General features: G+C 47.3%; 2 protein-coding genes across 2 annotated transcripts in view; one reads left to right on the top strand and one right to left on the bottom strand.

Annotated features, from left to right (window-relative positions):
* SMDT1 (single-pass membrane protein with aspartate rich tail 1) overlaps positions 1-27,290 on the bottom strand; it is a 339,744-nt gene that overhangs the window by 86,872 nt on the left and 225,582 nt on the right. The gene's annotated exons all lie outside the window — the stretch shown is intronic.
* NFAM1 (NFAT activating protein with ITAM motif 1) lies at positions 327-25,843 on the top strand. The gene is made up of 6 exons (XM_051962285.1): positions 327-525; positions 11,464-11,808; positions 12,857-12,972; positions 14,199-14,300; positions 20,017-20,103; positions 23,021-25,843. The coding sequence occupies exons 1-6, from the start codon at positions 471-473 to the stop codon at positions 23,072-23,074; spliced, it is 759 nt and encodes a 252-aa protein (XP_051818245.1). The 5' UTR covers positions 327-470; the 3' UTR covers positions 23,075-25,843.

Raw genomic sequence — 27,290 nt, 5'->3', positions numbered from 1 at the left:
TTGAAGGCAAATGTTAAGGCGCTTAGCTGTTAACTAAGAGTTAGGGGGATAGATACCCTCCAGTTTATTATGAAAGGTGAAAGATTTCCAGGAGAACAGGAGGGAAGAAAGGACACCAGACTCGCAGGATAAAGAGAAGTGAAGGAGATTACAATCTGTTCTAGTGAAATGAGCCCCCAGTGGTGAGATCTCAAATCTGTTGACTGACAATGGATTGTTAGTCATCTGGAGCAGGCTCTTTGTAAATAAGAACAGCAAGCAGGAAGGAGACTAGTTGGGGGCTAAGGGGAACTCTGGCTCCCTGAAATAGGCGATCTGTGGGGCCTCTCTTCTGTAGTACCTAAAGAGGAAGGAAAGAAACTTAACTAAAATACAGAGTTTACCAACTGCCTGAGAGCAGCCTACTTTGGGAAAGAGAAGTTCTTCTCTTTCTCCTCCTCTTCCTCCTCCTCCTCCTCCTCTAGACCAGCATGGCCTTCAGATTTCTTGGTTTCATCCTACTCCCATGGACCCTTCAGGTAGGAGGTGAGTGTTTTGCTTTGTTTTATTGCCTTCTCCTGTTCTATCACATCATCCAGCTCCCTTACCCCCTTCCTCCCTTTCTGGGGCTTTGTTCACCTTAAGATCATGGGATTAATTCAGAAGGCTTCTCCTCTAACCCCTTCGCTGAGAAGCCTGAGAACCAGGAAAGTTCAATCTTGTCTAAGATCACATAGGCAGTGCCATTGAAAGTGGGGAGCCCAATCTCTCTGATTATCAGACAAAGGAGATTGTATGATCTAGCACAGAGGTTCTCAAAATATGATCTAGAGAATCCTGGAGATCTCTGAAACCCTTTTAGAGGGTCTACAAATTCAAAAATAGTTTTTATTTCCAATATGGTAAATGTCTATAAATATAACCCAGGTAAACAAAACCGCTTTGGAGAGATCCTCAATAATTTTTAATAGGATAAAGATACGGAAAACAAAAGTTTGGGAACCACTGATCTAGCACAAGGAACCCTTGAGTGTCCTTGAGTAACCCAGTCAGACCCAAGTTTCAGGAAACACTAACCCACTTTCAGGGAGCCAGAATTTCTCAGGGACACATTGGTGAGACAATTAGGGTTAAGTGACCAGGGTCACACAGCTAAGAAGTATTAAGTATCTGAGGATGGATTTGAACTCTTCTGACTTCAGAGTTGGTGCCATCTGGTGCCATCACCATGCCATCTAGCTACTCCTTCTTTTGCTGGGAATGTCATTTTTAACTCACATTACTCAGAAAGGACATGTTTCCCATCAACACTTTCTTGAGGCTGTCCTGGGACAGATGATAACAGAGCTTGGAACTTCTGGCTCTCCTCTCCTCCACTGGCTCCCAGCCCATTCTTTCCTGTAAATAAAAGCACCCTGGCATTTCCCCCATTGCATCAAATTAATGCAATGGGAGAAATGCTTCTTGTTCCAAACCATGGTCAGAGAGAAACCCTTAAGGGTCCTGGATCCTCAGAAGTGACTTCAGGATCAGAGACCGAAGCTCAAGGACTAGATTTTGTCTTTCCTGTGTCCTTGCGGTCTGTGTCCAGATATCTGCTAGAACAGGATTCAACCTGGTCACTGTTTGATATCTCCCCACCCATCCTAGCCTGCGAACTCATTTTGACTTCTGGGTATCAGCTTTCCCCTGCCCATCCCTACCTCCCGACCTTACGTGTTACCTTGTTCTTTTTTTAAAAGTTGGTGTTTTTTTTTCAAAATGAAAAAATTCTAATTGATCAAAATTTACCTTTCAACTCCCTCCAACCCCCATGGTGAAAGAAAGAAAAGCAACCCTTGTCACAAACAAGTGTAGTCAAGCAAAACAAATTCCCAGGTTGGTTGTGATAACAATGACCCCCCCAAAAAAAAATTGTCTCAATCTGCCCCCCTGAGTCCTTTAGCTCTTTATTGACTTTGTTGGGAGGTGGATTGTATGTATCATCATGAATACTCAGGAATCATTGGCTGGTCATTAGCTTGATCAGAACTCCCAAATCTGTCAGAGTCTTTAGTCTTTATGGTTGTTTTTGTACAGATTATTCTCCTGGTTCTGCTCACCTCACACTGCATCCACCCAGCCGAGAATCCCAAAGTTTTCTAAAACTTCTCCCTTCATCATTTCTTTTTTTACATTTTTATATTATTTTTCCAATGACATCTAATGATAATTTTAACACTGCTTTTAAAAATTTTAGTTACAAATTCTCTCCTTCCCTCCTTTCTTCCCTCCCTCCCTCCTTTGCCTCTTTCTTTCTTAAGAAGTCAAACAGTGCAAGGGATAATATTGTAAAAAATTACCCTGGCATGAGTTCTGTCAATAAAAAGTTATTAAAAAAAAAAAGTCAAACAATTTGATACTGGTTATACATGTGCAGTCATGTAAAACATATTTCCCTATTAGTCATGTTGTGAAAGAAAACACAGACCAAAAGAGAGAGAGAGAGAGAGAGAGAGAGAGAGAGAGAGAGAGAGAGAGAGAGAGAGAGAAATAAGAAAGTTTTAGTATTTTTGTGCTTCGATCTGCATTCAGATTCCAATACATCTTCCTTTGGAGGTGGGTAGCATTTTTTATCCTGAGTCCTTTGGAGTGGTCTTGGATCATTGTATTGCTGAGAAGAGCTAAGTTATTCACAGTCCTTCATTGTACAGTATTATTGTTACCGTGTCATACTGTGTCAATATTCTCCTGGTTCTGTTCGCTTCACTTTGCATCAGTTCATGTAAGTCTTTCCAGGTTTTTCTGAGCGCATCCTGCTGGTCATTTCTTCTGGTGCAATAGAATAATATTCCATCATAATCACATACCACGACTAGTTCAGCCACTCTTCAGTTAATGGCCATTCCCTCCATTTCCAATTCTCTGCCACTACAAAAGAGCTGTTATTAATATTTTGTATATTTTTAGAATACTCTTATTCTCCATCCCCCTTCTCTCCTTGGCTTCCTGTTTCCATGTTTAATGAAATGTATTTTTGTACCCAACTCTTGGGTCCCTTTATTGGGACAAACAATTCCTAGTAACTCTTTTCTTTTCTTTTTGTGAGACAATTAAGGTTAAGTGACTTGCTCAGGATCACAGTTATTAATTGTCAAGTATCTGAGGCTAAATTTGAACTCAGATCCTCCTGACTCCAGAGCCAGGGCTCTATCCATTGCACCATCCAGCTGTTGCAAGTAATCATTTTCAAGAATTTGGGTTGAGTCAAGATTTACGTGTGTGTGTGTGTGTGTGTGTGTGTGTGTAGATACACATAAGTGTGTATTCTTCCTTTCTTTGACAAGTTCAGATGAAAGCAAGGTTCAAGAGTCAGCCTCTCCCCACCACTTCTTCTTGGTATGGATTTCTGTGTCGACACCTGGATTATGTGAAGTAATTTCCTCCATACTTTCTCTTCCTTCCTGTTCTTTCACATCCCTCTTTTAAGACCATTAGAAAATAACAGATGATGAAAAGTTTGTCCTTATTTGATCCCTTATGATTGCTCTCTCATAGTTTTTTTTTATATATTTCTCTTGATCCCTATATTGATACTTCAAAGTTTCTACATAACTCTGTTCTTTTTATCAGGGAGGCTTGGACGTTCTCTGTTTCATCAAAGATCCACTTATTCTCTTGTAGGATTTTCCTCAGTTTTGTAGAGTAAGTTATTCTTGGTCATATTATCTTCTGGAATATCATGTTCCAAGGTCTCTCTATTCCTTTATATTGGTGGCTAGTAAATCACATTACATAGCACTTTGTATCAAAATCAGGATGTTCAAATCACATTAAAAAACCTTTTCTTGTTATCAATCAATTAATAATAACAACGGCTAATGTTTATATAGTATTTACTATGTGCTAAGCACTGACAAATTATTATCTCATTCAAACTCCATAATAATCTTGTGCCCTTATCATTCCCATTTTGGAGTTGAAGAAAACAGATTAAGTGACTTGCTCAGGGTCACACAGCTATTACATATCTAAGGCTGGATTTGAACTCAGGTCTTCCTCACCCCAGCCTGACAATTATCAACAAGCAAATATTTCAAATCAAATAAAAATAAGAAAGAAACTTGCATAAGAAACTGTGAACTTATTCATTTCCATTCAACAAGCATTTATTAAGTATTTGCTGTGCTAGGTACTGTGCTTGACTCTGGGAATTCAAGTTCAACAAAAAGGAAACCAGCCCTGCCCTCAAGGAGCTTACACTCTATGGGAAGGAGATAGAAAGTGGTCTCTATGTCTGGAATTTTCTCCTGCTTGTTATCTCTGAGTCCTACCTTCCCAAGCCCCCTCAATGCTAGGGGATTCTCTGAACTGATTTCCCTCCATTGCCCCCATCGATAGCTTGTTTATTCATAGCTATTTGCATATGGTTTCCTCCACTGGACTGGGAGCTTCTTGAGGGCAAGGACTGATATTTGCTTTTCTTTGTATCTACTGGTATACAGTAGGCCCTTAATATACGCTGGTTGACACAGAGAAGGAATGCAACGTGAATAATATATCTAAGTCATTTACTAGATTTCTTCTCTGGAAAAAAAGAGGTGGGAGCTTCCAACATTTCAATCTCACTATTTTCATCTGTAAAATGGGAATGATAATCTTTGTGGTGCCGACTCCACAGAGCTGTTCCCAGGAAGTTTTGCCAGCCCAAAGTCAAGGGAACAAACAAATATTTATTAAGCTCTTATTGTATGCCAGGCCCTGTGCTAAATGGCATCTTAATAGCAGTGGTTAGAATTAGGGCCCTTCTATCATGTATTCCTCTGTCTTGTTCTTTTGGTGTGGTTCTCATATTAATAGGAGCAGTTGACTTTCTTTCTTTTCATCAATAATATTTTATTTTTCCAATTACACGTAAAGATAGTTTCTGACATTCATTTTTGTAAGACTTTTTGTTCCAATTTTTTCTCCCTCCCTTCCTTACCTCCCCCCTTTCCAAGACAGCAAGCAATCTGATATAGGTTATACACATACAGTCATTTTAAACATATTTCCATATTTGTCACGTGAAAGAAAAAATCAGAACAAAAGAGGAAAAACCTTGAAAAAGAAAAATCAAACAAACAAAAAAAGGTGAACATTCTTTGCTTAGATCCACATCCAGTCTCCATAGTTCTCTCTCTGGATACAGATGGCATTTTCCATCCCAGGTCTATTGGAATTGTCTGGAATCATTGCTTTGCTGAGAAGAGCCAAGTCCATTACAGTTAATCATCACATGATCTTGCTGTTACTATGTACATTGTTCTCTTGGTTCTGCTCGCTTCACTCGGCATCAGTTCCTGTAAATCTCTCCGGGCCTTTCTGAAATCATCCTGCTGGTCATTTCTTACTGAACAATAATATTCCATTACATTCATATCCCATCACTTATTCAGCCATTCTCCAACTGATGGGCAGCCATTCAATTTCCAGCTCCTTGCCACTACAAAAAGGACTGCTGGGAAAACGTTTCCCCTTTTTTATAATCTCTTTGGGATACAAATCCAATAAAGATACTTCTGGATCAAAGAATATGCACAGTTTGATAGCCCTTTGGGCATAGCTTGGGCTGGATAAGTTTACAACAGTTGGCTTTCTTTACCATCATTATCCAATCTTCCCCCCATCTTTCTTTCTCTTCACCCACTGGTTCCTTCCCTGCTGTTTACAGATAGCTCAGCCCAGCCTCGTCCTTAAAGACCCTTTCCTCCTCAGAGGCTAGAAAGAGGTATCACCTTGTGCTTCCCCTCCCACACGCCTCTCCACCCCCGGAAGTCTGCCTTCCCATCCTGCTCCTTTCTGAGGATACCCACAGATGCTTATCTGCCCTTCAAATTCTCCTTTCTCCAGCCTCATTCTCCTTGACCTCTGTCTCACGGGCAGACTGACCACCCTCTCTTCCTGGACGTTCTCTTCTCCCTGAGTTGGATTTTTGTTTGTTTGTTTGTTTGCTACTTCTCTCTACTGGTTGTCCTCCTTCCTGTCAGCCCACTTCTTGACCCTTTTTGCAGGATCAGCTTCCTTCTCCTCCATCTGAGTGATAGTCAGCATAGCACATGGATATGACTAATATCATGATTTCTTTAATGTCATTCCAAAAGTGAGGAGCTGGGATTGGAGGGACGATGGGGTTAGGCTGGCTTGCCTGTTACATGCTGCCTCAGTTGGACTGACCTGCCTTCCTTTAGGGTGGGTACAGGACACTGGCTCTGAATCCACAAGACCTGGATTCAAATTTTGCCCCCAAAGTTTACTCCCTGTAAGGTCATTTAACTTCTCTGAACTTGTTTCTTCCCATAAAATAAAAGAACTGGACTTGAGGGGCTCTGAGGTCCTTTCCAGCTTCAGATTTGGGCATTGATGATTCCCAGCTCTGAACTTTAGTCCCAGGTACTTGCAGAGATCCCACAGTCTTCTCAAATTCAACATGTCCACGACATTATTTCACACTCCCCTCTCAAACTCTTCTACTTTTCTCCAGAGCTCCATCACCTTCCTGTCACCGGTTTAGAAGTTTTGGACTCATCCTTCATTCTACTTCTCCATTATCTTTCATAACTAATCATCGTTCACAATGAGAACGTTTAAATGGAAGTCATATTGACATCCAGAGCTCCTCTGCACATATGGTGCGAGATGTTAGTCTCTACCTAAGTTTCTGCTTAGATTTTTGGATCAAATAGGGCCCAGCTCCAAGGGCTTATTCATTTTGAGCATAGAGACATGCACATGTGGCTCCCCCAGTAGATTGGAAGCTTCTCGAGGGCAGGGATTGCTATATTTTTGTCTTTGTAATCTCTGACGCCGGACACTCAATGAGCGCTTTGTCCATTCCTGTTTATCGATCGGTAGCCTGAAAGTCAGAAGTCTGGAGTCCGGATTTTCCCCTAATAGTTCTGTGACTTTGGCCAAGTCTTTCCCCCTTTCTGGCCCTCAGCCTCCTCATTTGTGATCTCTTCTAGCTCTTAAGGATTTCTAGTCAATCAATCGGTCTGATTTCATCAAGGTATTGGAAGGAGACAGCTTTAGAGGGAATGACGACCAAGGAGGGAACTTTCCTCTGAGGACTCACAGAGATTAAGCTTCAGGGCAGGAGATGCTTCGGTTACTTCTAGATCCATCAATGCAAGCTCTAGTTGTACAGAAGAGGAAACTGAGGCATGAGGGAAAAAGTCATTTGTCCCCAGCTCTAGGGCTAGAAAGGCATGGAACCAGGATTTGGAAACAGGATTTGAACACAGGTCAGATCCAGATTTAGAGCAGAAAAGCAACACAGAAGTCATTGAGTCAAAATCAATGTTGTTTGGACAAGAAACCAAGGTCCAGAAAATCAGCTGGCTGGATCTCAGTCCATTTGACCAAGAAGTCATGAAGCAGGGCCTATAAGCCAGTTCCTCAGAGTGCTGCTCTTCTAGTACTTCAGCTCCCTACTACTCTATTGCCTTAGTACCTTCATACTCAAGAATCTCAATACTCTAGTACCCCAATACCTCAGTACTCCAGTATTCTAGTTCTAGAATCTTAGTACTCTAGTCCCAGTACCCTAATGTTTTACTGCCCCAGTACCCCAGTAATCCTTAGCTCCATTTTCTTATATTCTACTACCATAGTATCTCAATACTCTAGTACCCCAGTACTTTAGTACTTTATCCCCCCAGTAGCTCCATACTCCAGTACCCTGCAACCTTAGTACCCCAGTACCCCAGTACTCTAGTAGCCCTCCTCCAGGTAAGTCTTTGGGAAACCAAACCGTGGCCAGTTCCAGCCACCCAGCCCCCTCCACAGGCACAGCCCTCACATGGCAGCATCTTAAGTGGAGAACTTTTTTTAAAAAATGATTTAGGGCCTGACTTCCCGAGATTGGCTGTCAGTATTGATGGAATCCATCAGATAACATCCCATCCCTTGACATTTCGGAGCTCTTTCCGATGCATCAAAGCGCCAAGGTCATTTCTGCCCCAGCATTCCAAGCAGCAGGAGCCCTGAGCCCAGATCATGAATTTACATGCTTCTGACCTGGTGGCCTTAAAATAATGACTTCAGGAAGGACCTGGGGACAGCAGAAGCCTATTTTTTTAAATAGATTTCCCCAAAATCTTAAAGAGCAGATTAATTACAGTGGCTGATCTCATCCACTTCCACAGGACAACTCAGGGTCTTGGGGGGAGGAGGGAAAGGGGAGATGGGAGGAGGGGGTCAGCTCCCAGGAAGGTAAGCTGGAGTTTCTTTGCCAAGGCAGATGAGCAGGAGGCTGGGCCAAGTCCCAAAGAGACCTGCTATTCCATCCGCTGGTGAGCAAACCTCACATTTCCCCTCATACTCTAGGAGGGACTTCATGAAAAGAAATCTGGAGCATCCTATAAGTTAGAGTTCATATCACAGGTTCAATGATCCTATTGCAAGAGATGGAAAGGACTTCAAAGGTCATATAGTCTAATCCCCTTATTTTACAAGTGGGGAAACTGAGGCCCATAGAGATTGCCCAAAGTGGTGCTGCTAGCCCCATAGGACCAAGGGATTTGAGAACTAGAAGGGACTTTGAAGTCAGTTAATAAAAGGCCTTAATTTTATAGATAAGGAAACTTTTTAATACATTTTTATTTAAATTGTACAATTTATTATTTATTATTTAATTTTTTTTATTTAAAAAGTCTATTTAAACATTTTAAATTTGTTTATTTTTATAGATGAGGCCCCATTTCACCGTTAATTACTTTTACCTATTTAAATTTTTACTGATGTATTTTGTTTTTATATCACGTCGTCTCATTGTATCCTCCTCTTCTCAGAGAATAAAGATTCTCTTAGCGTGAAAACTCCTTTCACCGATGCACCTTCTGTCTTTACCACCCAAGACACAAAAGAGTTCAAAGTTTTGCTTTGAGAATAAAAAGAGAATAAAAAAGGGTAGGGATAAAGGGTGGGGGGAAATTATTCAACCGAATTAACCAACATATTGAAAGTCTAATACATTATGCAGTGTTCCCACCCCTGCCAAGAAATAGGAAGAGATGTCTTCTCATAAGACCAGGCTTGGTCATTATAATTCCACTATTGAATTTTTTGGTGGTAGTCTTTTTGGTTTAAATTGTAGACCTCATATACTTCCTAGCTGTGTGATGCTAGCCAAGCTCCTTCACCCTGTTTGCCTCAGTTTCCACATCTGTGAAATGAGCTGGAGAAGGAAATAACAAACCCTTCCAGTATCTCTGCCAAGAAAACTCCGTGGACAATATTGACTTTGTTATGGTCCAAGGGGTCACGAAGAGTTGGACCAACAACAAAATCTGCCGTATTCGTTGTTTCCTTGTCTCTGCCGACCCGATTGTGTATTCGTTCATGGAGATCTTTCTGCATTTCTCTGTGTTCTTCTTGCTCACCGATTCTTACAATACTATCCGTTACAATTATGTAGCACAAGCTTATTCCTCAATCATTGGCCACCCACTTCATTTCCAATTCTCTGTTTCCACAAAAACAGAACTGTGACAAATCTTGTGATATACACAGAGCCTTTCTTTTCATCATCCACCTCCGTAGGGTATATGTCTGAGAGAGAAAATTTGGAGTCCAAGAGTGTGGACATTTTGGGCACTTTCTAAGCATAATTCTACCTTGCTTTCCACAACGGTCGGGCCCCTCCATAGCTTCACCAACAATGCATCGGTCTGTCCAACTTTCCACGGCCCTTCCAATAACTACTATTCTTATTTTAAATCATCTCCGTCCGTTTTTTTGGATCTGAGATTAACCTTAAAGTTATCTTGATTTGTATTTTTCTTTACTAGTGATTTGGAGCAATTTTTTCATATGATCATTAATATCTAGTAGGTCTTGTTCATGTTCTTTGACCATGTATGTATTGGGAAATGGCTCTTTGTTTCATACACGGCAAGTCACTGTTAGTAGTAATAGTATTGATTAGGATGGCAGGTGCTAAGAAGATGGAGCTTCGAGGTCTGATTGCTAATGCACATCAGCTGGGTAACTCTGAGCAAAACTTTGAACTCTTTTGTGTCTTGGGTGGTAAAGACAGAAGGTGCATTGGTGAAAGGAGTTTTCACGCTAAGAGAACCTCATCCCAGTGAATTCTGGGCCAAACCTGGGAAAGATGAGAAAATGTACTCCGTTATGGGAAGACAGAACATCAAAACCTGTTCTGAAGTAGCTTCTGTGGAAGTCGAGGACACCACAAGCTCCCAAGGAAGGCTATGTAAACTAAGGTCAAGATGGAGAGAGAACTAATTAATGGGGGGATTCAAATAGCCAATCAGCAAATATTTATCAAGTACTTACTATGTGCTAGCTAGACCTACTATGTACTGTTGTTAAATGCTAGGTATATAAAAATAAACTGCCATCAGGGAGCTTCTGTTCTATCATGTACACACATACAATGTACTCACATGCAAATGTAACAATGTACACACACAAATGTAACAATGTATATATCCATAAATGCAACCATGTATACATATACAAATGTAACAATGTATACACACACAAGTGTAACAATGTTTACACATACAAATGTAGCAATGTATACACACAAATGTAACAATGTATATATCCATAAATGCAACCATGTATACATATACAAATATAACGATGTATATACACACAAGTGTAACAATGTTTACACATACAAATGTAGCAATGTATAAGAAGATACAAAAGGGGTAAATAGTAGGTAACTACACACATATAGAAACAACTATAAATACACATACAGAAATAAATACACATATTTAAAGAGGAATATATAAAAACTTTGTGTATGTGTGTTTGTGTGTGTGTGTGTGCGCGCGCACACACAGATATAGATATAGAGGTAGGCAGTTAGATGGCACAGGGGATAGAAGACTGGCCCTAGAGTCAGGATAACCTGAATTAAAATTCAGCCTTAGACACTTATTAGCAGTATGACCCTGGGCTTAAAACTTAACCCTATTTCTCTCAGTTTCCTCATCTGTAAAAATGATAGCTCATTCCATTTAGAAATTTAGAAATTTCTTTTTTTTAATTTAGAAATTTCTAAAAAGGAAACGGCAAATCAATCTAATATCTTTGCCAAGAAAACGCCAAATGGGGCCATGAAAAATCAGTTATTACTGAACAATAACGCCATGTCCCACGCACGTGTATACAATTGGCAAAGAGGAGTTGTCATCTGCCTCGATGAAAGGTCTGAGTGTGCCAAGAGCTCTCCACGCCATCAGGGCCATCACTGTTGATCTTTCTTGTGTTGCTCACCGTGGTGTGGGGAACTTCCAGTGTGTAGTCTCACTTTGGTAGGACAGATCAGCAATCCCTCTGCAGCTGTAATCTTGGGTCCAGAGCAGATAGCTAGAAGGGACCTCTCTGCCCCCCACAATTAGTGCAGGGACAGAGTTCCAGAAGCCTCCAGGTCCTTTTAGACTCGAGTTCCCCCATCATGGTTGTTTCCTTCTCTCCCCCCAACAGGAAACCAGATCCTGAGACAGCTTGGTGACCCGATCCAGGTGGTCTTAGCCCCCTTTAAGCCCTTTGGCCTTAACTTGACTTGTGAGTTCACCTACCGCTACACTCAGGCCTTAAAGGACTACACTTGGAGCTACCATTACATTGACCTCCAGGGCAAGCAGAGCCCTTCTTTCTTGGTCAAATGCGATAGGGCCTCCGGGGTCGAGAACGTTACCCAGACGGACAAGTGCCCATTCACCCTGAAAAATCTGCACAATGCTTCCGCAACAGGCACCTACTACTGTCAAGTGAAGTTGCAAAATTCCCAACAAATAAAGGCAAACGGGGTCTTCATCCTGGTCCGAGGTAAGTCATCTTGGTTGGGCTAAAGCTTCCCCTGGGGTGGAGAGCGGAGGTGAGAGTACCAGCAGATTCAGGACAGAGGGAGGGACAGGCCGCATTCAGTCCATCCCTCTCCCTTTATAGAGAGGGTAAACTGAGGCTCAAGGTGGTCCATGTCTGAGCTGGGACTCAAACCCAGGTTTGCTGCAAACCTAGACCTTCAGATCAGGGCACAAAGAGGATGCCCTGTAAACTTGAAGCTGCCAAAGAAATCGGGCTGTGATGATTTTGCTTTTCTCCCTTAACCCCTATCTCTCCAAAAGCTCCAAAGAACCGAGTTCAAATCCTACTTCCCGGCTGGGTAACAGATCATTAAATGGCCTCCTTTCTCCTCCATAGAATGGGATTCATAGGCAGCAGCTCTGTCCTTGGAGGACTGCTGAGGGTCTCCAGGGAGACCCAGGGTGAAGGTCTCCCCAGATTCCTGTGTCGGCTGCCCCTTTGTAAAGTGTACCTGGGACTTCACCTGGCAATTCTTATGAGAAGGGCAGCTTTCTTGAGTCACAGAGCGCTTACTGACCTGCCTGGCTCACCCAGCTGGAGTCAGGAACAGAACTTGAACTCAGGTCTTTCGGTCACTAAGAGGCTGATATCTTTATCAACAAAAATAAGCTTCACCAGGAAACCTTGACCTTGGAAGGCTTTCATGGAGAAGGCAGGAGGCAGCCCTCTGGAAATGTCCAGTTAGCCCAGGATAGTCTAGATAGCATCCAGCCCCCTCCGCATTGATGGATGACGCCTCAGGGAGGGCAAGCCATTGGCCCAGGGTCAACTCCATGTCCCCTAATTCCAAGTCTCTTTCTGCCGCCCACCTGGGCTTGGGCAGCCAAAACTTTGGACAAATTTATTTAGCTTCTCCCAGGTCTCCTTCAGGCTATTTCTCCCCATAATGTGGAGCCAATAGACAGCCCCCTTGAACTCCCTGCATCCCTCTGGGCTACTTGTGAAGGAAGCTTGTGGCTCATGCGCTTCCACTGCTCAGCCCTGCCTCCTGCTCATCATGTCCTTTCAGATGTTGGATATGTAGAGCCCCCAAAGGGGCACAAGAAGCTTCTCCTCCTCCTCTTCACCAGCCTCCTGGCAGTGCTGAGCATCCTGGGAACGGGTTTGTTGCTCTGGAAGGCAAAGGTATGTCCTGGCCCCACGGAGCTGAAAGCCGGGGGTAACTTGTGTCATCCTTACTCCCGCTCCATGCCCAAGGGCACAACTGGAGATCCAAGTCCTGGATGAGTCTGGGCTTAGCCAGAAGGTTCAGGGCTACTTTCCCCCCAGCTCCTAGACCCTCGGCCTGCCTCCCCTGGCCTGGAAAGGGGAGAGTTAGGAGAGGGCCTGTCTGCTCCTCCTCAGTTCTCCAAGTTTGCAGCTATTAGAGCCAAATGGTGGTCCTTTTCTCATGATCTTAGAACAGGGATGGTCAGAGCTGGGAAGGAGCTTAGAACAGGGCATGTCAGGGCTGGGAAGGAGCTTAGGACAGGGGATGTCAGGGCTGGGAGGGAGCTTAGAACAGGGATGGTCAGAGCTGGGAAGGAGCTTAGAACAGGGCATGTCAGGGCTGGGAAGGAGCTTAGGACAGGGGATGTCAGGGCTGGGAGGGAGCTTAGAATAGGGATGGTCAGAGTTGGGAAGGAGCTTAGAACAGGGGATGTCAGAGATGGGAGGAGGCTTATAACAGGGGATATCAGGGCTGGGAGGGGCATGAGAACAGGGGATGTCGTTTAGTCTTCCAAGAGATGAACAAATATTAGAAATATTCTCATACCTGAGGCTCCCAAAGGGGAGACTCCAGGCCTTATGTGCTCCAGCTCCAAGTACAGAACTCTGACCGTACATGGAATATTCATAACAAATTTGCCCACTTGTCATGCTCACTAAACCACATTCCATACCCAGCCCCAGGCTTTACAGGCCATCCTTCCTGCCTGGAATTCCATCCTTCCTCATTCCCCCGTCCCAGAATCCCGAGCTCCCTTCAGGTCCCAGCTCTGGAGCCAGCTGATGCTCTGTGTTCTCCCAAGGCTCGTTCTGCCTCTTCCAGGAACGGTAAATCTCCGATCCTGGGATTACTTTGGGCATAGTCTGCATTTATTTTTCCATGCGTTTGCTGCTGTTCCCAATGGGATGTCCCGTTTTTATCCTTGGAACCCCAGCACATGCTCAGTGTCCGGCTTCCAGTGGATGCTTAATTAATACTTGAAGGACCAAATGCAGGAATGACTGACTGGGTCTTGGTGGATCTTGCTGGCCACAGAGACCCCCCTTCCCCCAATACCCTGCCAGGCTCTGTTGGAACTAGTGACCTTTGAGAAATGGGACGCCTCCCTGGGACTCACCAGTCTCTCCTTCGGTCCCCACAGAGCCAGAGGAGGTCTGTCAAGAAGATACCAAATCAGGAAGACCCAGACTCAGAGAAGAGCTCAGCAGACCCTAAACTCGAACACTCAGGATCGTTATACATTGTGAGTCTTTCGCTGCTCTTCTGGGCCTGAGTCAACCCCCTTTCAGGTGGGCCCCGTGAGAAACTGATCCAAAGGCTTTGGAACAGGAGCCAGAGGACACGGAGGTCTGGCTTATGGGAGGGCCAAGACGGTCCCCTAAAGATGGTTCTGGGAATCTGTTCTGTTTCCTCACTTAGCAATGGTAGGTGCCATTACATAGCCACTGCTGAACAGAAAGAGGCAAGGGGAAGGATGGGAGGCAGAGGAGCTTGGAACAGGGAAGGTCAGAGCTGGGAGGGAGCTTAGAACAGGGGATGTCAGAGCTGGGAGGGAGCTTAGAACAGGGGATGTCAGAGCTGGAAGGGAGCTTAGAACAGGGGAGGTCAGAGCTGGGAGGGAGCTTAGAACAGGGGAGGTCAGAGCTGGGAGGGAGCTTAGAACAGAGGAGGTCAGAGCTGGGAGGGAGCTTAGAACAGGGAGGTCAGAGCTGGGAGGGAGCTTAGAGCAGGGGAGGTCAGAGCTGGGAGGGAACTTAGAACAGGGGATGTCAGGGCTGGGAGGGAGCTTAGAACAGGGGATATCAGAGTTGGGAGGGAGCTAGGACCGGGGATATCAGAGCTAGGAGGGAGCTTAGAACAGGGGATCTCAGAGCTGGGAGGGAATTTAGGAGATGTCAGATCTGGGAGGGAGCTTAGAACAGGGGATATCAGAGCTGGGAAGGAGCTTAGAACAGGGAATGTCAGAGATAGGAGAGGCTTTGGGGATCATGGGGCTCTGCCATATATTCCTCATGTGGCCTCTGTCTCCTCAGTAAGTTGGCTGCTCTCGTTCCCAGTATATATATTTGTGGTTACAGGCTAATGATAACAGGCGTCATTTATCCAGTAGTTGCAGATTTATGAAGCCTTTGAGGTCATATGCCATAGTGGTTAGATCTCTGGGCTCCGAGTCAAGAAGTCCTGAGTTCAAGTCCTGCCTCAGGCACATCCAACATGGGCTCCTTCAAACCCAGACAAATTCTCTCTGGTCTGGGAGGGAGTCCATGCCTGTGTAGGACTGATGGTAAAGCCTGAGACACTTAGAGGAGACCTGCTGGCCTGTCATCTCCCTGAAGGCAGGCCCCAGCTCAGCCCAGTACCTGGCACATAGTAGGTACTTAATAAATGTTTATCAACTGCTAATTAATTAATAATCTAAGCTAAGTCTCCTCCTTCCCCTAGTGCAGAGCCCAGAAATCTTACTAAATAAATAAATTTTCATGTTGGATTCCATTTCTAAGAAAGTGTGATGACTATGGATTGGTGCAGTGACCCTGCCATGAGTGACACAGCCAAGTCTAGCAGGTCCGAGGCAAGATTTGAACCCAGGCTCTGATAATGTGTTCCTAGTGGATAAACCAGAGCAATATCTGCTTTGGTGACGTGAACGTAGATTATTTCCCACTCACCTTCTGCATTTATTTGAACTTTAGGACTTCCTTAACTAGGGTTCTAGTTCCAGAGCTCACTCTGTTCAAGGTCCTCATTTTAAAGAAAAGAACACTGAGGGTCAGAGGTTAAGTCATTTAATATTTTAGAGACAGGCATAAGATGGAGCTCAGCCAGTTACCCCCAACCTAAGTCCACCTCAGCCACTTACTACCTAGTGACTGGACAAGTCACTCTTAACCTCCTGAGCCGGTCTGAAACTACCCTCCAGAAGGGGCATTGCCCCAGAAGCCCTTGCAACTGCCCCGATCGCCTTTGCCCATGGAAAATGGAGGGGTAGCTTGAGAGAAGGAGAGCTGCTCTTAGTCCCAGATATTCTCCCCCAGCTCTCAGGTCAACTAGAGCCAGAGCCGGTCCTTGTCCATGGTCCTGGAGTCTCTCAAGATCCAGGCGCTACTGCCCATCAGGACCCGGGCGTTGTGGATCTCAGAGATGTGGAGAGCTCTGTTCATTCATTTCCTGGGAGAGAAAAGACCCACATCCTGCCCACCATCAACCCCATCCAGGCGGCTTGACATTTTCTTCATAAAAATTCAGGTCAAAACCTGAATAAAAATGCAGGTCCCAGAGGTTGCCCCCGCTCCAACACCTTCTCTCCGAGCTGTTAATTGGCCTCCTGCGCAGCAGGTCATTAGCAGCTTCTCCGGTCCACCAGGGCCCGAGGATGAGCTCTGGCCCCTGCCTCCCGAGAAACTCAGAACACGGAGGGACCCAGTCCAGCGCCGAGGAAGGTGGACAAACCGGGGAGGGACAGGAGCTTCAGGCGGCACAGACTCGGGACGGCCTAGATCTACAGTCTCTCCTCTTGGTTTTACAAATGAGGAAACTGAGACCCAAGAAAAGGGTCTTGACATGAAGCAGGATTCAGGCGTCTTCAGACTCCCAATGGCTCAATGGCCATCAACTCTGTTTCCAAGGGGCGCATACAACGCATGGTGTACAAGTGCCCATGTTGACCCATGTTAAGGAGGGACAGACTGAGGCTCAGTGAGGGCACCTGGCTAGGGGAGAAGGCCAGTGGGGTTTGAGCCTAGGACCACGGCATGATACTGCCCTTGATTTAATCAAGTTTGTGGTAGGAAGAGGTGTCCCTTCCTCCCTTTGAGCCTCAATCCCCTACTCAGCTGAGGATTCTGGCTCTCGCCGCCTCTGTTCCCAGGGTGCTGGGGAAACCTTAGAGTTTGTGAGCATTGTCTTTCCCTGCTGCCATCTTCCTTCGTTACCCCCCCCCCCCGGCAAGGAGCCCCCTTTCCCTGTGACTTATGTCTTGGGTGCTGCCCTCTTTGTGTTACTTAGAGTTGATGCTGCCTTTCCTTAAGCTGACTCCCAGAATGTCCTGGAGAGAAGGCTGACATCATGCTGGTCTTTTTCATCCCCTTTTTGGTTCAGACCCGATACCCCATTCTGCTTCTTCCCAGTTCCTGTTTGTCTGGACTAGCTACCTGGTCTTGCAGGGGCCTTTCTCCTCTCCTCTCCTTCTTTCCCTCCTCCTCTTTTTATTCCCCTTCTTTTCCTCCCTTTCCCCTTCCCCTTCCTGTTCTCCTCTTCCTCCTCCCTCTTATTCCCCTCCTTTTCTTGCTCCTCCTGTTCCTGTTCTCCTCTTCCTCCTGCTCCCCCTCTTCTTCCCCTTCTCTTCCTCCCCCTCCTGCCCTCCTCCTCTTCCCCCCCCCCCAAGATTCTGCCTGCCTGTTACCAAAGAAACCACATCCTTGGCAACCCGCTCTCCTCTCTGTGACTGAAGTACAGGGAGAAGTTCCCATCTCTATCTATCACAGATAATTATTTAAAATAGGAAGCAATAGGTTCTTCCTCCTCCCAAACCATTTACTGGACCCAGGATGGCATCAGTGACCGTGGCCAGAGACTTCTGGCCCAGGAGTTGTCCCGAGCTCCCTGGTTCAAAGGGCTACGGTTCCGGAAAGCCGTGAGTCCTTGACGATGGCGGAGGCTGCCTCGGCTGGTGGAGAAGTCACTGGGGTTTTGGTCAAGGACCCGACCTCATGTTCCTGCCCTGCCACCGAGTTACTGTGTGTGGCCTTGTGCCAGTGGAGTGCCCGATCTGGTCTGCTGCTTCCTCTTCTGTAACATAAAGGACAAATGAGCTCCAAGCTCCCTTCTGGCTCTGAGGTACATCTGGGACCCCCACACCATTGAGCAGAGCAGGAGTGCCTTCCCCCAAGGATGCCAATGTGCCAAGGGGTGGGGGAGAAGGGCATAAGTGGCGGTCCCTGGCCAGCCTGCTCTGGGGAGCTCAGCCCCTGGAATGGAGCTCAGCTGGTGGTCTCGAACGATCTGTGTCCCGCCACCTGCCGCAGAATGACCGCCAGAGCGGGAGGCCACGAGCCGCCGATCAGCAGGGCAGTTATTACCGTGATTATCACCGCCTTCTCAGACGAGCCAGGCCCGCAGGGGTCCCAGAGGGCAGCAGGGAGACATGAGGAGGGTGTTAATAGACTGCCCACTCTAAGCCGAGCGGGCTTATACTTCAGAAGCAACATCAAAGAGTTCTTCAAGGCTATGGGACTGGAACGGAAGCCGGGCCGGTCACTGAGCCAGAGGGATGACCCAGAGATGGGGGAGGCTTAGGGATGCACCCTGGTCCTCCTCAGAGAGCACTGATGAAGCTGTTGTGGATGACCTGTGTGTCTTACAAGATGAGATGGGTGGTGACTTGCATGCGTGGAGGGACTGTCCCAAGGAGGAGCTGTGACTACCGTTGATTCATGGGATACCTTGGCCGACAAATTCTCCAACTAAGGGCCAGCCTTTAGGGAGGGAGCTCTCTGCAGTGAGCTGGGGCTGTCCTTGGAAACTCCACGGGCCTTTTAGGGCTTTTTAACCTACTCCCCAATTTCCATTGACCTGGAATAGACTCCAGGAAGCCGGGGTGCCCCCGAGCCGTGAGAAAGAGCAGATCCAGGAACAGTGTCCCTCAGGCCCAGGCGAGCAGTGCGAGAAGGTCAACAATCTCTCAAATCCATTTTTAAGGCCAAATTCAGTCAAGGGGAGTGGGCAGGGAGACCAGGATGCTGGGCAGAGACCCCGGGACACAGCAAACTCTTTCTGAAATCCGTCTGCCATGAGTTGAAGGAGAGTCCGGAGGATGGGGCAGATAGAAGGAAGGAGGGAGAACCTATTGCTTCCTATTTTAAATCATTATCTGTGATTATTGGTTATTATTCATTATCACTAAGTAATTGCCAGTGATTTCTATGACACTGAATTAGCAGGAAGACAACAAGAGTCTGATGCTTCCTGGCTGTGACCCGGGGCCACTCACTTCTCTGTGTTTATCTCAGTTTCCTCCTCTGTAGAATGAGCTAGAGGAGAGAATGGCCAACCATTCCGGTGGTTTCTTTGCTAAGAAAATCCTAAATGGGGGTGAAGGGTCACAAAGTCAGATTGAACAACAGCAAAACAGCATTAATCAGAACCCTCTTAAATGAGCACCCTGGACAACACCCTGATTGTCCCACCCTAGTTATAGTTCTGGAAATCAGCATCCTCTGGCTTGCACATATTCCTCAATCTGAAAAGATGCTCCAAGTTCAAGGTACTGTGGGTCTGTTATAGTCTTCCAAAGCTGACCTCTCAACCCCCAACCAACTTTGTTTAAAATAGTCATGTATGAATTAGTATATTGGGAAAATGAGCAATTTCTCCCACCATTAATGGGAAAAATGGACACAGGAGGGGACCTGCTCAGAGGGACACATTCCTGGGGGAGTTCGGGCCATGTGTTTTCTCAATCAAAATCTGGAGAGGTAAATGCTGTGATTATCCCCATTTTTCTGTCGGGATTCAAATTCAAATGAAATGAGTTGCCGAGCATTATAAAATTATAAAGCATCCAAGGTAGGATTTGAACCCAGCTTCCTGACAGCACATTCTCTCTGGATCTCAGTTTCCTTCCCCGTCAAAGCACAGAGTAGAATGGGTGATGTCCAGTCTCTCCCAGATTGACACCCCACGGTCCCAAGAGCTGTTTGGCTGTCAGTGAAGAATGGCTTGAAGCAAGATGAGGCAGGGGCTGGAGATGGGGAGTCTTGGGTGGGATTTTCCGGTTGGGAACCGAGGTCCCCTGGGAACGCCCGATCATCGTTCCCTATTTTATTGATCCCAGTCTGGGCAGGGACGAGATCCGAGCCAAGCAGCCCTGCCCCCAGACATGCAGATGTGGGAGGAAGGACTGCAGCCGGAGCTTTGGGTTTTACTCTCCCCTCCCCCTCCCCTTTGTTTGTGCCCTGCAGGCTCTTCAGCCCCACCTGTCAGAGGTCTACGACAGCCTTCAGATGGATGTCAGCATCCCTCCTGCTGAGAGGAGCCCGCCCATTCAGGTATCATCTTTGCATGAAGCTGACTACTACAGTACTGGAATAGGGGGTGGGCTAGGGGTTGAGAGAAAGTGGGCAGTTGCCAATAATCTTGAGGAGGCACTAGTCTTTACTGAGCCTCGGCCCAGAGTGCTTAAAGAGCTGGCCTAGACTGCTGGACTGGTGATTCTAAAGTATCCCTCTCACTTAAATTTGATATTTTGTGTGACCTTGGGCAAACCACTTAACTTCTCTCTGCCTCAGTTTTCACACCTGTAAAATGGGGATAATAATAGCACTGACCTCCCAGGAGTGTTGTGAGTAGCAAATGAGATAATTAGAACAATGCCTGATATATAGTAAGTAATTAATAAATGCTTTCCCCCATTCCCCATCATTTATATTTAATAACGACCTTTTTTTGGGGGGGGGGGGCTGAGGCAATTGGGGTTAAATGACTTGCCCAGGGTCACACAGCCAGGAAGTGTTAAGTGTCTGAGATCACATTTGAACTCAGGTCCTTCTGACTCCAAGGCTGGTGCTCTACCCACTGCACCACCCAGCTGCCCCCATAACTCTTTAGATGAACTTTCTTGCCCAACCATAGCACGAGGTGAATAGAGGTAAAACCCTATGGTCCCAAGGGCCATTTAGCTGCCAGTGAGGACCGGTTTGGAGGCAGGAAAGTTCGGGGACTGGGTGGTTATGAAACTCCTAAGAGCAGACTGAAGGCTAAAGATTGGGGGCGGGGAGGGGAGAATGTCGGCCCCATCTTTCACGAGGCTGCCCCCTGAGAGCCCGTCCCTAAAACGAGGCGGCCGGAGGGAGCCTCCCCTCGCGCGCTGCGGTCACGCGGGGGGCCCGTGGGCGCCCCGCGGAAAATCAAACGCTCGCGCCCGCAGCTCTCCCCGGGGCCGCTCCGTCACGTGGCCGCCGCCTCGGCTCCGGGAGAGAGGCTCGGGCCGCGGAGGGGGGAGACGTGAGGGGGGGGGGGAAGGAGGGAGGGAGCGCTCAAAGAGAATTGGAGCAGATTTGATCCGCGCTTCGGCTGGAGCCGCACTACAAAGCCCAGCCTCCGGCGCTCCGGGCCCGGCTTCTGCCGCGCTTCCTAATTAGTTCTCAGAAGGGGCCCCTCTCCCGAAGTAGCTTCCCCTTTTCTAGGACAGGGAATGTCAGGGCTGGGAGGGGGCTTAGAATAGGGGAAGTCAGAGCAGGGAGGGAGCTTAGAACAGGGGATGTCAGGGCCGGGAGGGAGCTTAGAACAGGGGATGTCAGAGCGTCGAGGGAGCTTAGAATAGGGGATGGTAGAGCTGGGAGGGGGCTTAGAACAGGGAATGTCAGGGCTGGGAAGGGGCTTAGAACAGGCGATGTCAGGGCTGGGATGGGGCTTAGAATAGGGGAAGTCAGAGCGGGGAGGGAGCTTAGAACAGGGGATGTCAGGGCTGGGAGGGAGCTTAGAACAGGGAATGTCAGGGCTGGGAGGGAGCTTAGAACAGGGAATGTCAGGGCTGGGAGGGGGCTTAGAACAGGCGATGTCAGGGCTGGGAGGGGGCTTAGAATAGGGGATGGTAGAGCTGGGAGGATCTGTGCAGCTCACTTACTCTGTTCTCCACATAGGGAGGGCCCCCCACCTCCACCCCAAGCAAGCACCCAGCCCACTGAGCACAGGGCTAGGTTCCAAATCCAGGTCTCTGGGCTCATCTCACTTGGCTTTGGATTCTCAAAGCATGACTGGGCCATATCCACGGCTGCTCTCACAGCCATGCCCATCTAGACTGGAAGATTCACGTGGGCAGAGACCGGGTCTTATCCCAATGTTGTATGTCCCTCAGTGTCTTCCAGCCTAGGCTTCAAAGACCTTAGAGACAGGTCTTGCCCTCAGGGCCTTCATTATGATAGATATCAATCCACCTTTGTAGGAAACAGAGGTAGAATGGGATACTCATTAAGAAAAGTCTCTGTGAGAAGGAGAGAGGGATGGATTCCTGATGAGGAAATCCAAGAGGGTCTCCCGGAGGAGGTGGCCCCTGTGCTGCATATCTAGTCCAAGTCTCTCATTTCAAGGATGAGACAACTGGGGCCCAGAGAGTTTGAGTGATTGCAAAAATCCACACACATGGGATCAGAGCCTGCAGCTGGGACTGTGCAGTATCCTCTGTAAGATGGGAGTCCCTTTAGAGGAGGGTCAAGTTCAGAACTAACGGTGGTAGCAGTTGGGGATATGTTGGGTTTACCCAGGTGGAGATGTCCATCACAGGAACAGTGTTTAGAATCAGAACCCTAGTTCCGCTGACTTTGGAGTCAGGAAAATCTGGGTTCTAATCTGGCTTCAGACAATTACTAATTGGGTGATCCTAGACAAGTCCCTTAACCTATTTGCCTCAATTTCCTCCTCTGTAAAATGGGGGTAAAAACAGGGTGGTTGTGAAGTTCAATGGAGATCATATTTGTTCGGCACTTAGCACAGGATCCCCCATGGAATAGGGATGTTAGCTATGATTATTGGGGTTTTGTTGTTGTCTGCTGAGGCAATTGCAATTAAATGACTTGCCCAGGGTCACACAGCTAGGAAATATCAAGTATCTGAGGTGGGATTTGAACTCAGGTCCTCCCAACTTCAGGGCCGGTGCTCTATCCACTGTGTCATCTAGCCACCCCTAGCTATGATTATTGTTACAGATGAGGAAACTGAAACCCCAGGGAGACTCAGTCACTAGCTCAGCATTACCTCTGACTCCAAAGCTGGCAGTTTCTTCCCTAATTCCCTTCAGTAAATTGTAGCTTCTACCCACTACCCTCTGCTCCAATTTCAAAACCTCCTAAAATCACTTCTTAGGAAACCCATATTTCAGCAGGTTTCGACAGTCACGGCTTCCTAAAGTCATTCCATTTAATATCTCTCTTATTTTTTTTGTCGTTGTCGTCACTGCTTATTTTGAAGACACAGTACCAAGAGGGAGCAGAAGAGCTTAACATCATCTATGAAAATTTCTAAAGAAGGTTTCATCGTGGGTTCCTTCTCCTTTACCCCACACTCGAGGAAATGGCGCCGGGTGGGTGCTCTGGGACTCCGCCGATGCCGCCATATTGGGGATGGGATATGAGCTGATCTGCCTCCAGCCCCACCCTGGCCAACTCCATACCTCCTGTCATCTGAGCATCGAGTTCTCTCTGAGGTGGATCCCCCTCTTCCTGCTGCTTTCCCCTTCTCAGCCTTCCTACCCCACGGGGGAATTCCCCACCTTCTCCCACTTTGAGCTCCCCCTCATCTCCAGCTCACTATCTCGTGCTACTATTTCCTACACACAGAATACTCTACCTCCCACCTCCTACAGAGGAGTCAGGAGCTCTGATTTCTGAGTTCTCTCTTACTTATCGTGTGACCATGAGCAAATCACCTATGCTCTCTGAGACCCGCTGTCCAGATCTGCAGAATCTGCAGGGATGATGACCCCACAAATGACCTCTTTGTTTCGAGAGGCAGCCTGTGGAACGGTTCAAGACGGGCGGGAGTCCCATGCTTCGGATGCTGACCATGGGCGGTTCATTTAAATTAATCTCTCTAAGCTCGTCTGTAACAAGAGATATTTGGACTAGCCAACATCCGGGTTTCCCTTTGACCCTAAATCTATTTTCCTATAACCAGTGAGATAAGGAATACGAAGGTACCATGTCAACATTAGTAACGCGAATCCATTTATCAAAAATCACAGAGATGGATGATATTGTTGGTATAAAAATCATAAATTGGACTCTTTTCATTGGGAACCATGATGTCCAGAAGGTCGTGTATAAGGGGGTCATGGGAGTAGCAGATTTTGAAAAATGTTGGAGAAAATCTCCTAAAAGACATGCTACTGGCTTGAAGAAGACACATGAGTGGGAGTACTGAGATTCATTAACTGAGAAGAAATGGTAAGAAAATTTCTGCTGCGTCCTAGTGCCGGGGGGCAGCTAGAATATCGGTCCTCCGAGACCCGAGTTCAAATCCAGCCTCAGAAGCTAACTCTGTGACCCTTTACAAGTTATTTAAGCCTCCTCGCCTCAGTTTCCTCATCTACAAAATGAGCTGGAGAAGGAAATGGCAAACCACCCCAGTATCTTTGTCAAGAAAACTCAAAATGGAGTCACGGAGAATCAGACTGAGAATGACTGAGGGACAATAACCCGAGTGCCAGCTTTCCAGTTGAACTTGGCTGTGAGCGACAGCCTGTGTGGTTCATCGATCACCCAGTTCCTGGACTGAGCAGCGTTGACGAGCCTACGGTTCGATACCGGGTTTAGTTCTTTAGAGTGACAGCGGGTTTCCATGGCACTCCTTGGTGAGTGACTGATGGATCCCCTGCCTGCTGAGTTGGTGATATAATATGATTAATCAGACGCTGAGATTAGTGCTCTCTGGGAGACAAACGTGGGGGCAACAGAAATTTGGAAATGGGCACCAAGAGCATGCGCTCTCTGATTTAATTCCCCCGTTATTGTTAAGTTATTCTGTTCCATTAAATGCTTTTGCTCTAAATTCATTGTTATCTGGTCTGGTCTTCTACAAGAAGCACCAGTGGGGGCTCAGGATCTCTGAATTTGAATCGACGGTTACCCCGCCAGTACCGTGATGTCAAGTGTAGCTGAGAAGAGGTTATCCTCCGGGGACTCTGTGGCTACTATCGCCAGCACCTTTTTGCATGATCTCAGCTGCGCTATTGTAATCTCCAGTCTCCCACTGATAACAGCACTTCTCTCTAATGATGCTTCAGGAAGATTTTGTGGAGGGAAGGTTCATGCTTTAGATAAATACAGGATTAGGAGACCTCTGAGGTCGCTTCCAACTCTGTGTTTTATGATCTCCCTTCTTACGGCTCTGTTGGGGGCTGGCTAGGGGTAGATTCCCATTAATCAAACCAAAAATCCTTTCTCTCTACTTCAAGAAATTCCGAAGCTTCTCATTTTTCTCCTTCCGCCTTCATGGTCCTGTCCGCTCCCTCTCCTTCGTCATACCCGCTCGTCCCACCGTCCCGCACGTATCCCCGAGAGCTATCTCCTTCCCATTAAAAATCTCTTCCGCTGTGTTTTCTGGTACGGATTGCAGGGAGACATCCCATATCTACGGAAATATCCACAGCGGCATTTTTGCGGTAGAAGTAAAGTGGGCGCCCGTCCATTTGGAAAAGCCAGGGTATTTCCCTAGGAAAAAAATATGATTATGGAATATGGAATGATGGGTACCAAAAAAAAAAAAACCCTTGGGAAGACTTGTTTGAAAGATACAGAGCAAAACAAGAAAAAAAAAAAGGAAAAGAACACATAACAATGACCACCGTGATGCAAAAGAAAACAAAAAAGTGTAACAGAAAAAGTATAAAAGAAAAGAAAAAAAGTGTAAAAAACAAAAAAAGTGGTAACAGAATTCAAAACGAGGCCATGATCAATCTGGACTCCAGAGGATTGATGACAAAGCACCCCTCCTTCTTCTTAGTAGCGAGGTACTATGGTACAGAGGAAGTCCGCTGGGCTCCTTCCTCCCCTGGTTTCAAATCTTGTCTTTGCTGCTTATTTCCTCTGTGACTCGGTTTCCTCATCTGTCAGATTAAAGGGAAGGACAACTAGATGATGTTTGAGAGCTCTTCTAAATCTGTGATCCTCCGGGATTTAGCCTGGCTGGGCTTCTGTAAAGCCCAGGTTTGCATTAGGTGGTCCCTAAGGTCCTTCCTTTCAGCTATAAATCAACAATGACCTTGAGCCAGATTGTCTCCGGCTCAGCTCTAAATCTAGGATCCCGTGAACCCAATCTCTTGGGCCTGCTGTTCAGCAGCTGTGGTCCCTGGGAGCTGCCCTAGAGCTGGGGTTGGAGGGGAAGGGGTGAGATCAGGGCTGCCCAGGGCTTTGGCTCGGCCAAGAGTGACCGGAATGCCCCCTCGGGTCAGCAGGTGGCGCCATGGGGCCTTGGTCCCGGCCTCCAGGGCTGGCCCAACAGTTGGGTTTCTTGCCCCCATGTCCCACAACAAGGAAAAGCTTCCTCCCGCTTCCCATGGGACCACGTCTAAGAGCCATAGCAGGATCCAAGGGACCTCTCTGGCTGTGTCACTCAAGCTGGAAGGAGCCCGAGCCCCCATTGGATCCAATGCCTGGTTCTCCGGTGGGAGGAAATACATGGGGGGACCCAGGCCCATGAGTAGCGAGCGAGGATTTAACTCGGTTCCCCTGGTTGCAAATATCCCCCCTAACTTGTGAATGAGGGAAGAGAAGGCACTTGTTTGAGCTCACGTTTCTAGCTGGAGCGGAGCCTTTCTTGGTTCCTCGGGCCCAGATACTGGGTCGGGCTTCCAGCTCTGCCCAGAACCTCAGCTTCGGGGGCTGGCTCTACATCAATCCCACGTGCCACAAACCCCAGCTAATTCCAGTGAGTCGTCTCTCAGACAAACGCCAACATGGTGCCAGAGGCTCTCCCTCACACCCAGTCACTGTGGGAGGGGAAAGGTCAAGGCTAAGGGTCTGGAAGGGCCGGGTTAATTGGCCGTGGCAGCGGGGGAGGCAGCCTGCCCCCGAAGAAGAAGGCAGGGGAATGAACGAGGTCGGGCAGCAGCGGGAGCAGCGGGCAGGTGCTGTCGGGCCGGAGAAAGGCAGGCCGCCGGCTGGGAGAGGAGGGCACGGTGGTGGCCAGGATGGGACGTCAGCGGCCGGGACAAGTTGTGCAATTGAGCGTGGATCTCCCAGGATCTATAGGGCTGCAATTGGGAGATATGGCAAGGCCAGGGAGGAAGACGTCAAGTAGCGTTCACGGCGTCCCACTAGATACCACACCCGCATTATTAGCCAATAATGGGGTGTCAGTGGTTTAGGGAGACAGAGACCAGGACATGGTGGGTGGTCTCTCTGAGTATCCAGGCCTGAAAAGTTCTTCCTTCACCTCTCTAGTGATAGGCCTCTCCACACTTGGCTGATTCTTGACTTCAGCCCTGACCCAAAAACTTCCCAGCTTGCAGAGCTTGTGGACCCCTGGCAAAGCCTTCAAAGAGCCTCCCTCCACTTAGCCGACTCAACACGCTGCCCAGGAAGGCGCCCGCCTGCACCTGGACATCCTGGATCATCCTCGGCTGCCTAGAATACATCATGCTTCCTTTCTGCTTGGCCAGGGAGGTCAGGAGCCACTGGCCCATTTAACAGAGAGGGAAACTACTTTTCCAAGAAGCCCAGAGATTTGCCCGGGTCCCACA

The sequence above is a fragment of the Antechinus flavipes genome, chromosome 5, assembly GCF_016432865.1.
Source record: "Antechinus flavipes isolate AdamAnt ecotype Samford, QLD, Australia chromosome 5, AdamAnt_v2, whole genome shotgun sequence".
NCBI lineage: Eukaryota > Metazoa > Chordata > Mammalia > Dasyuromorphia > Dasyuridae > Antechinus > Antechinus flavipes.
The sequence above is the reverse complement of the archived record's forward strand: the minus strand, read 5'-3'. Positions and strand labels throughout refer to the sequence as shown.

Coding starts and splice junctions, on each gene's coding strand:
- NFAM1 (XM_051962285.1), top strand. CDS start 471: ATGGCCTTCAGATTTCTTGGTTTCATCCTACTCCCATGGACCCTTCAG. Junction 14,301..20,016: donor ACTCAGGATCGTTATACATT/GTGAGTCTTTCG, acceptor TGTGCCCTGCAG/GCTCTTCAGCCCCACCTGTC. Junction 20,104..23,020: donor AGAGGAGCCCGCCCATTCAG/GTATCATCTTTG, acceptor CTTATTTTGAAG/ACACAGTACCAAGAGGGAGC.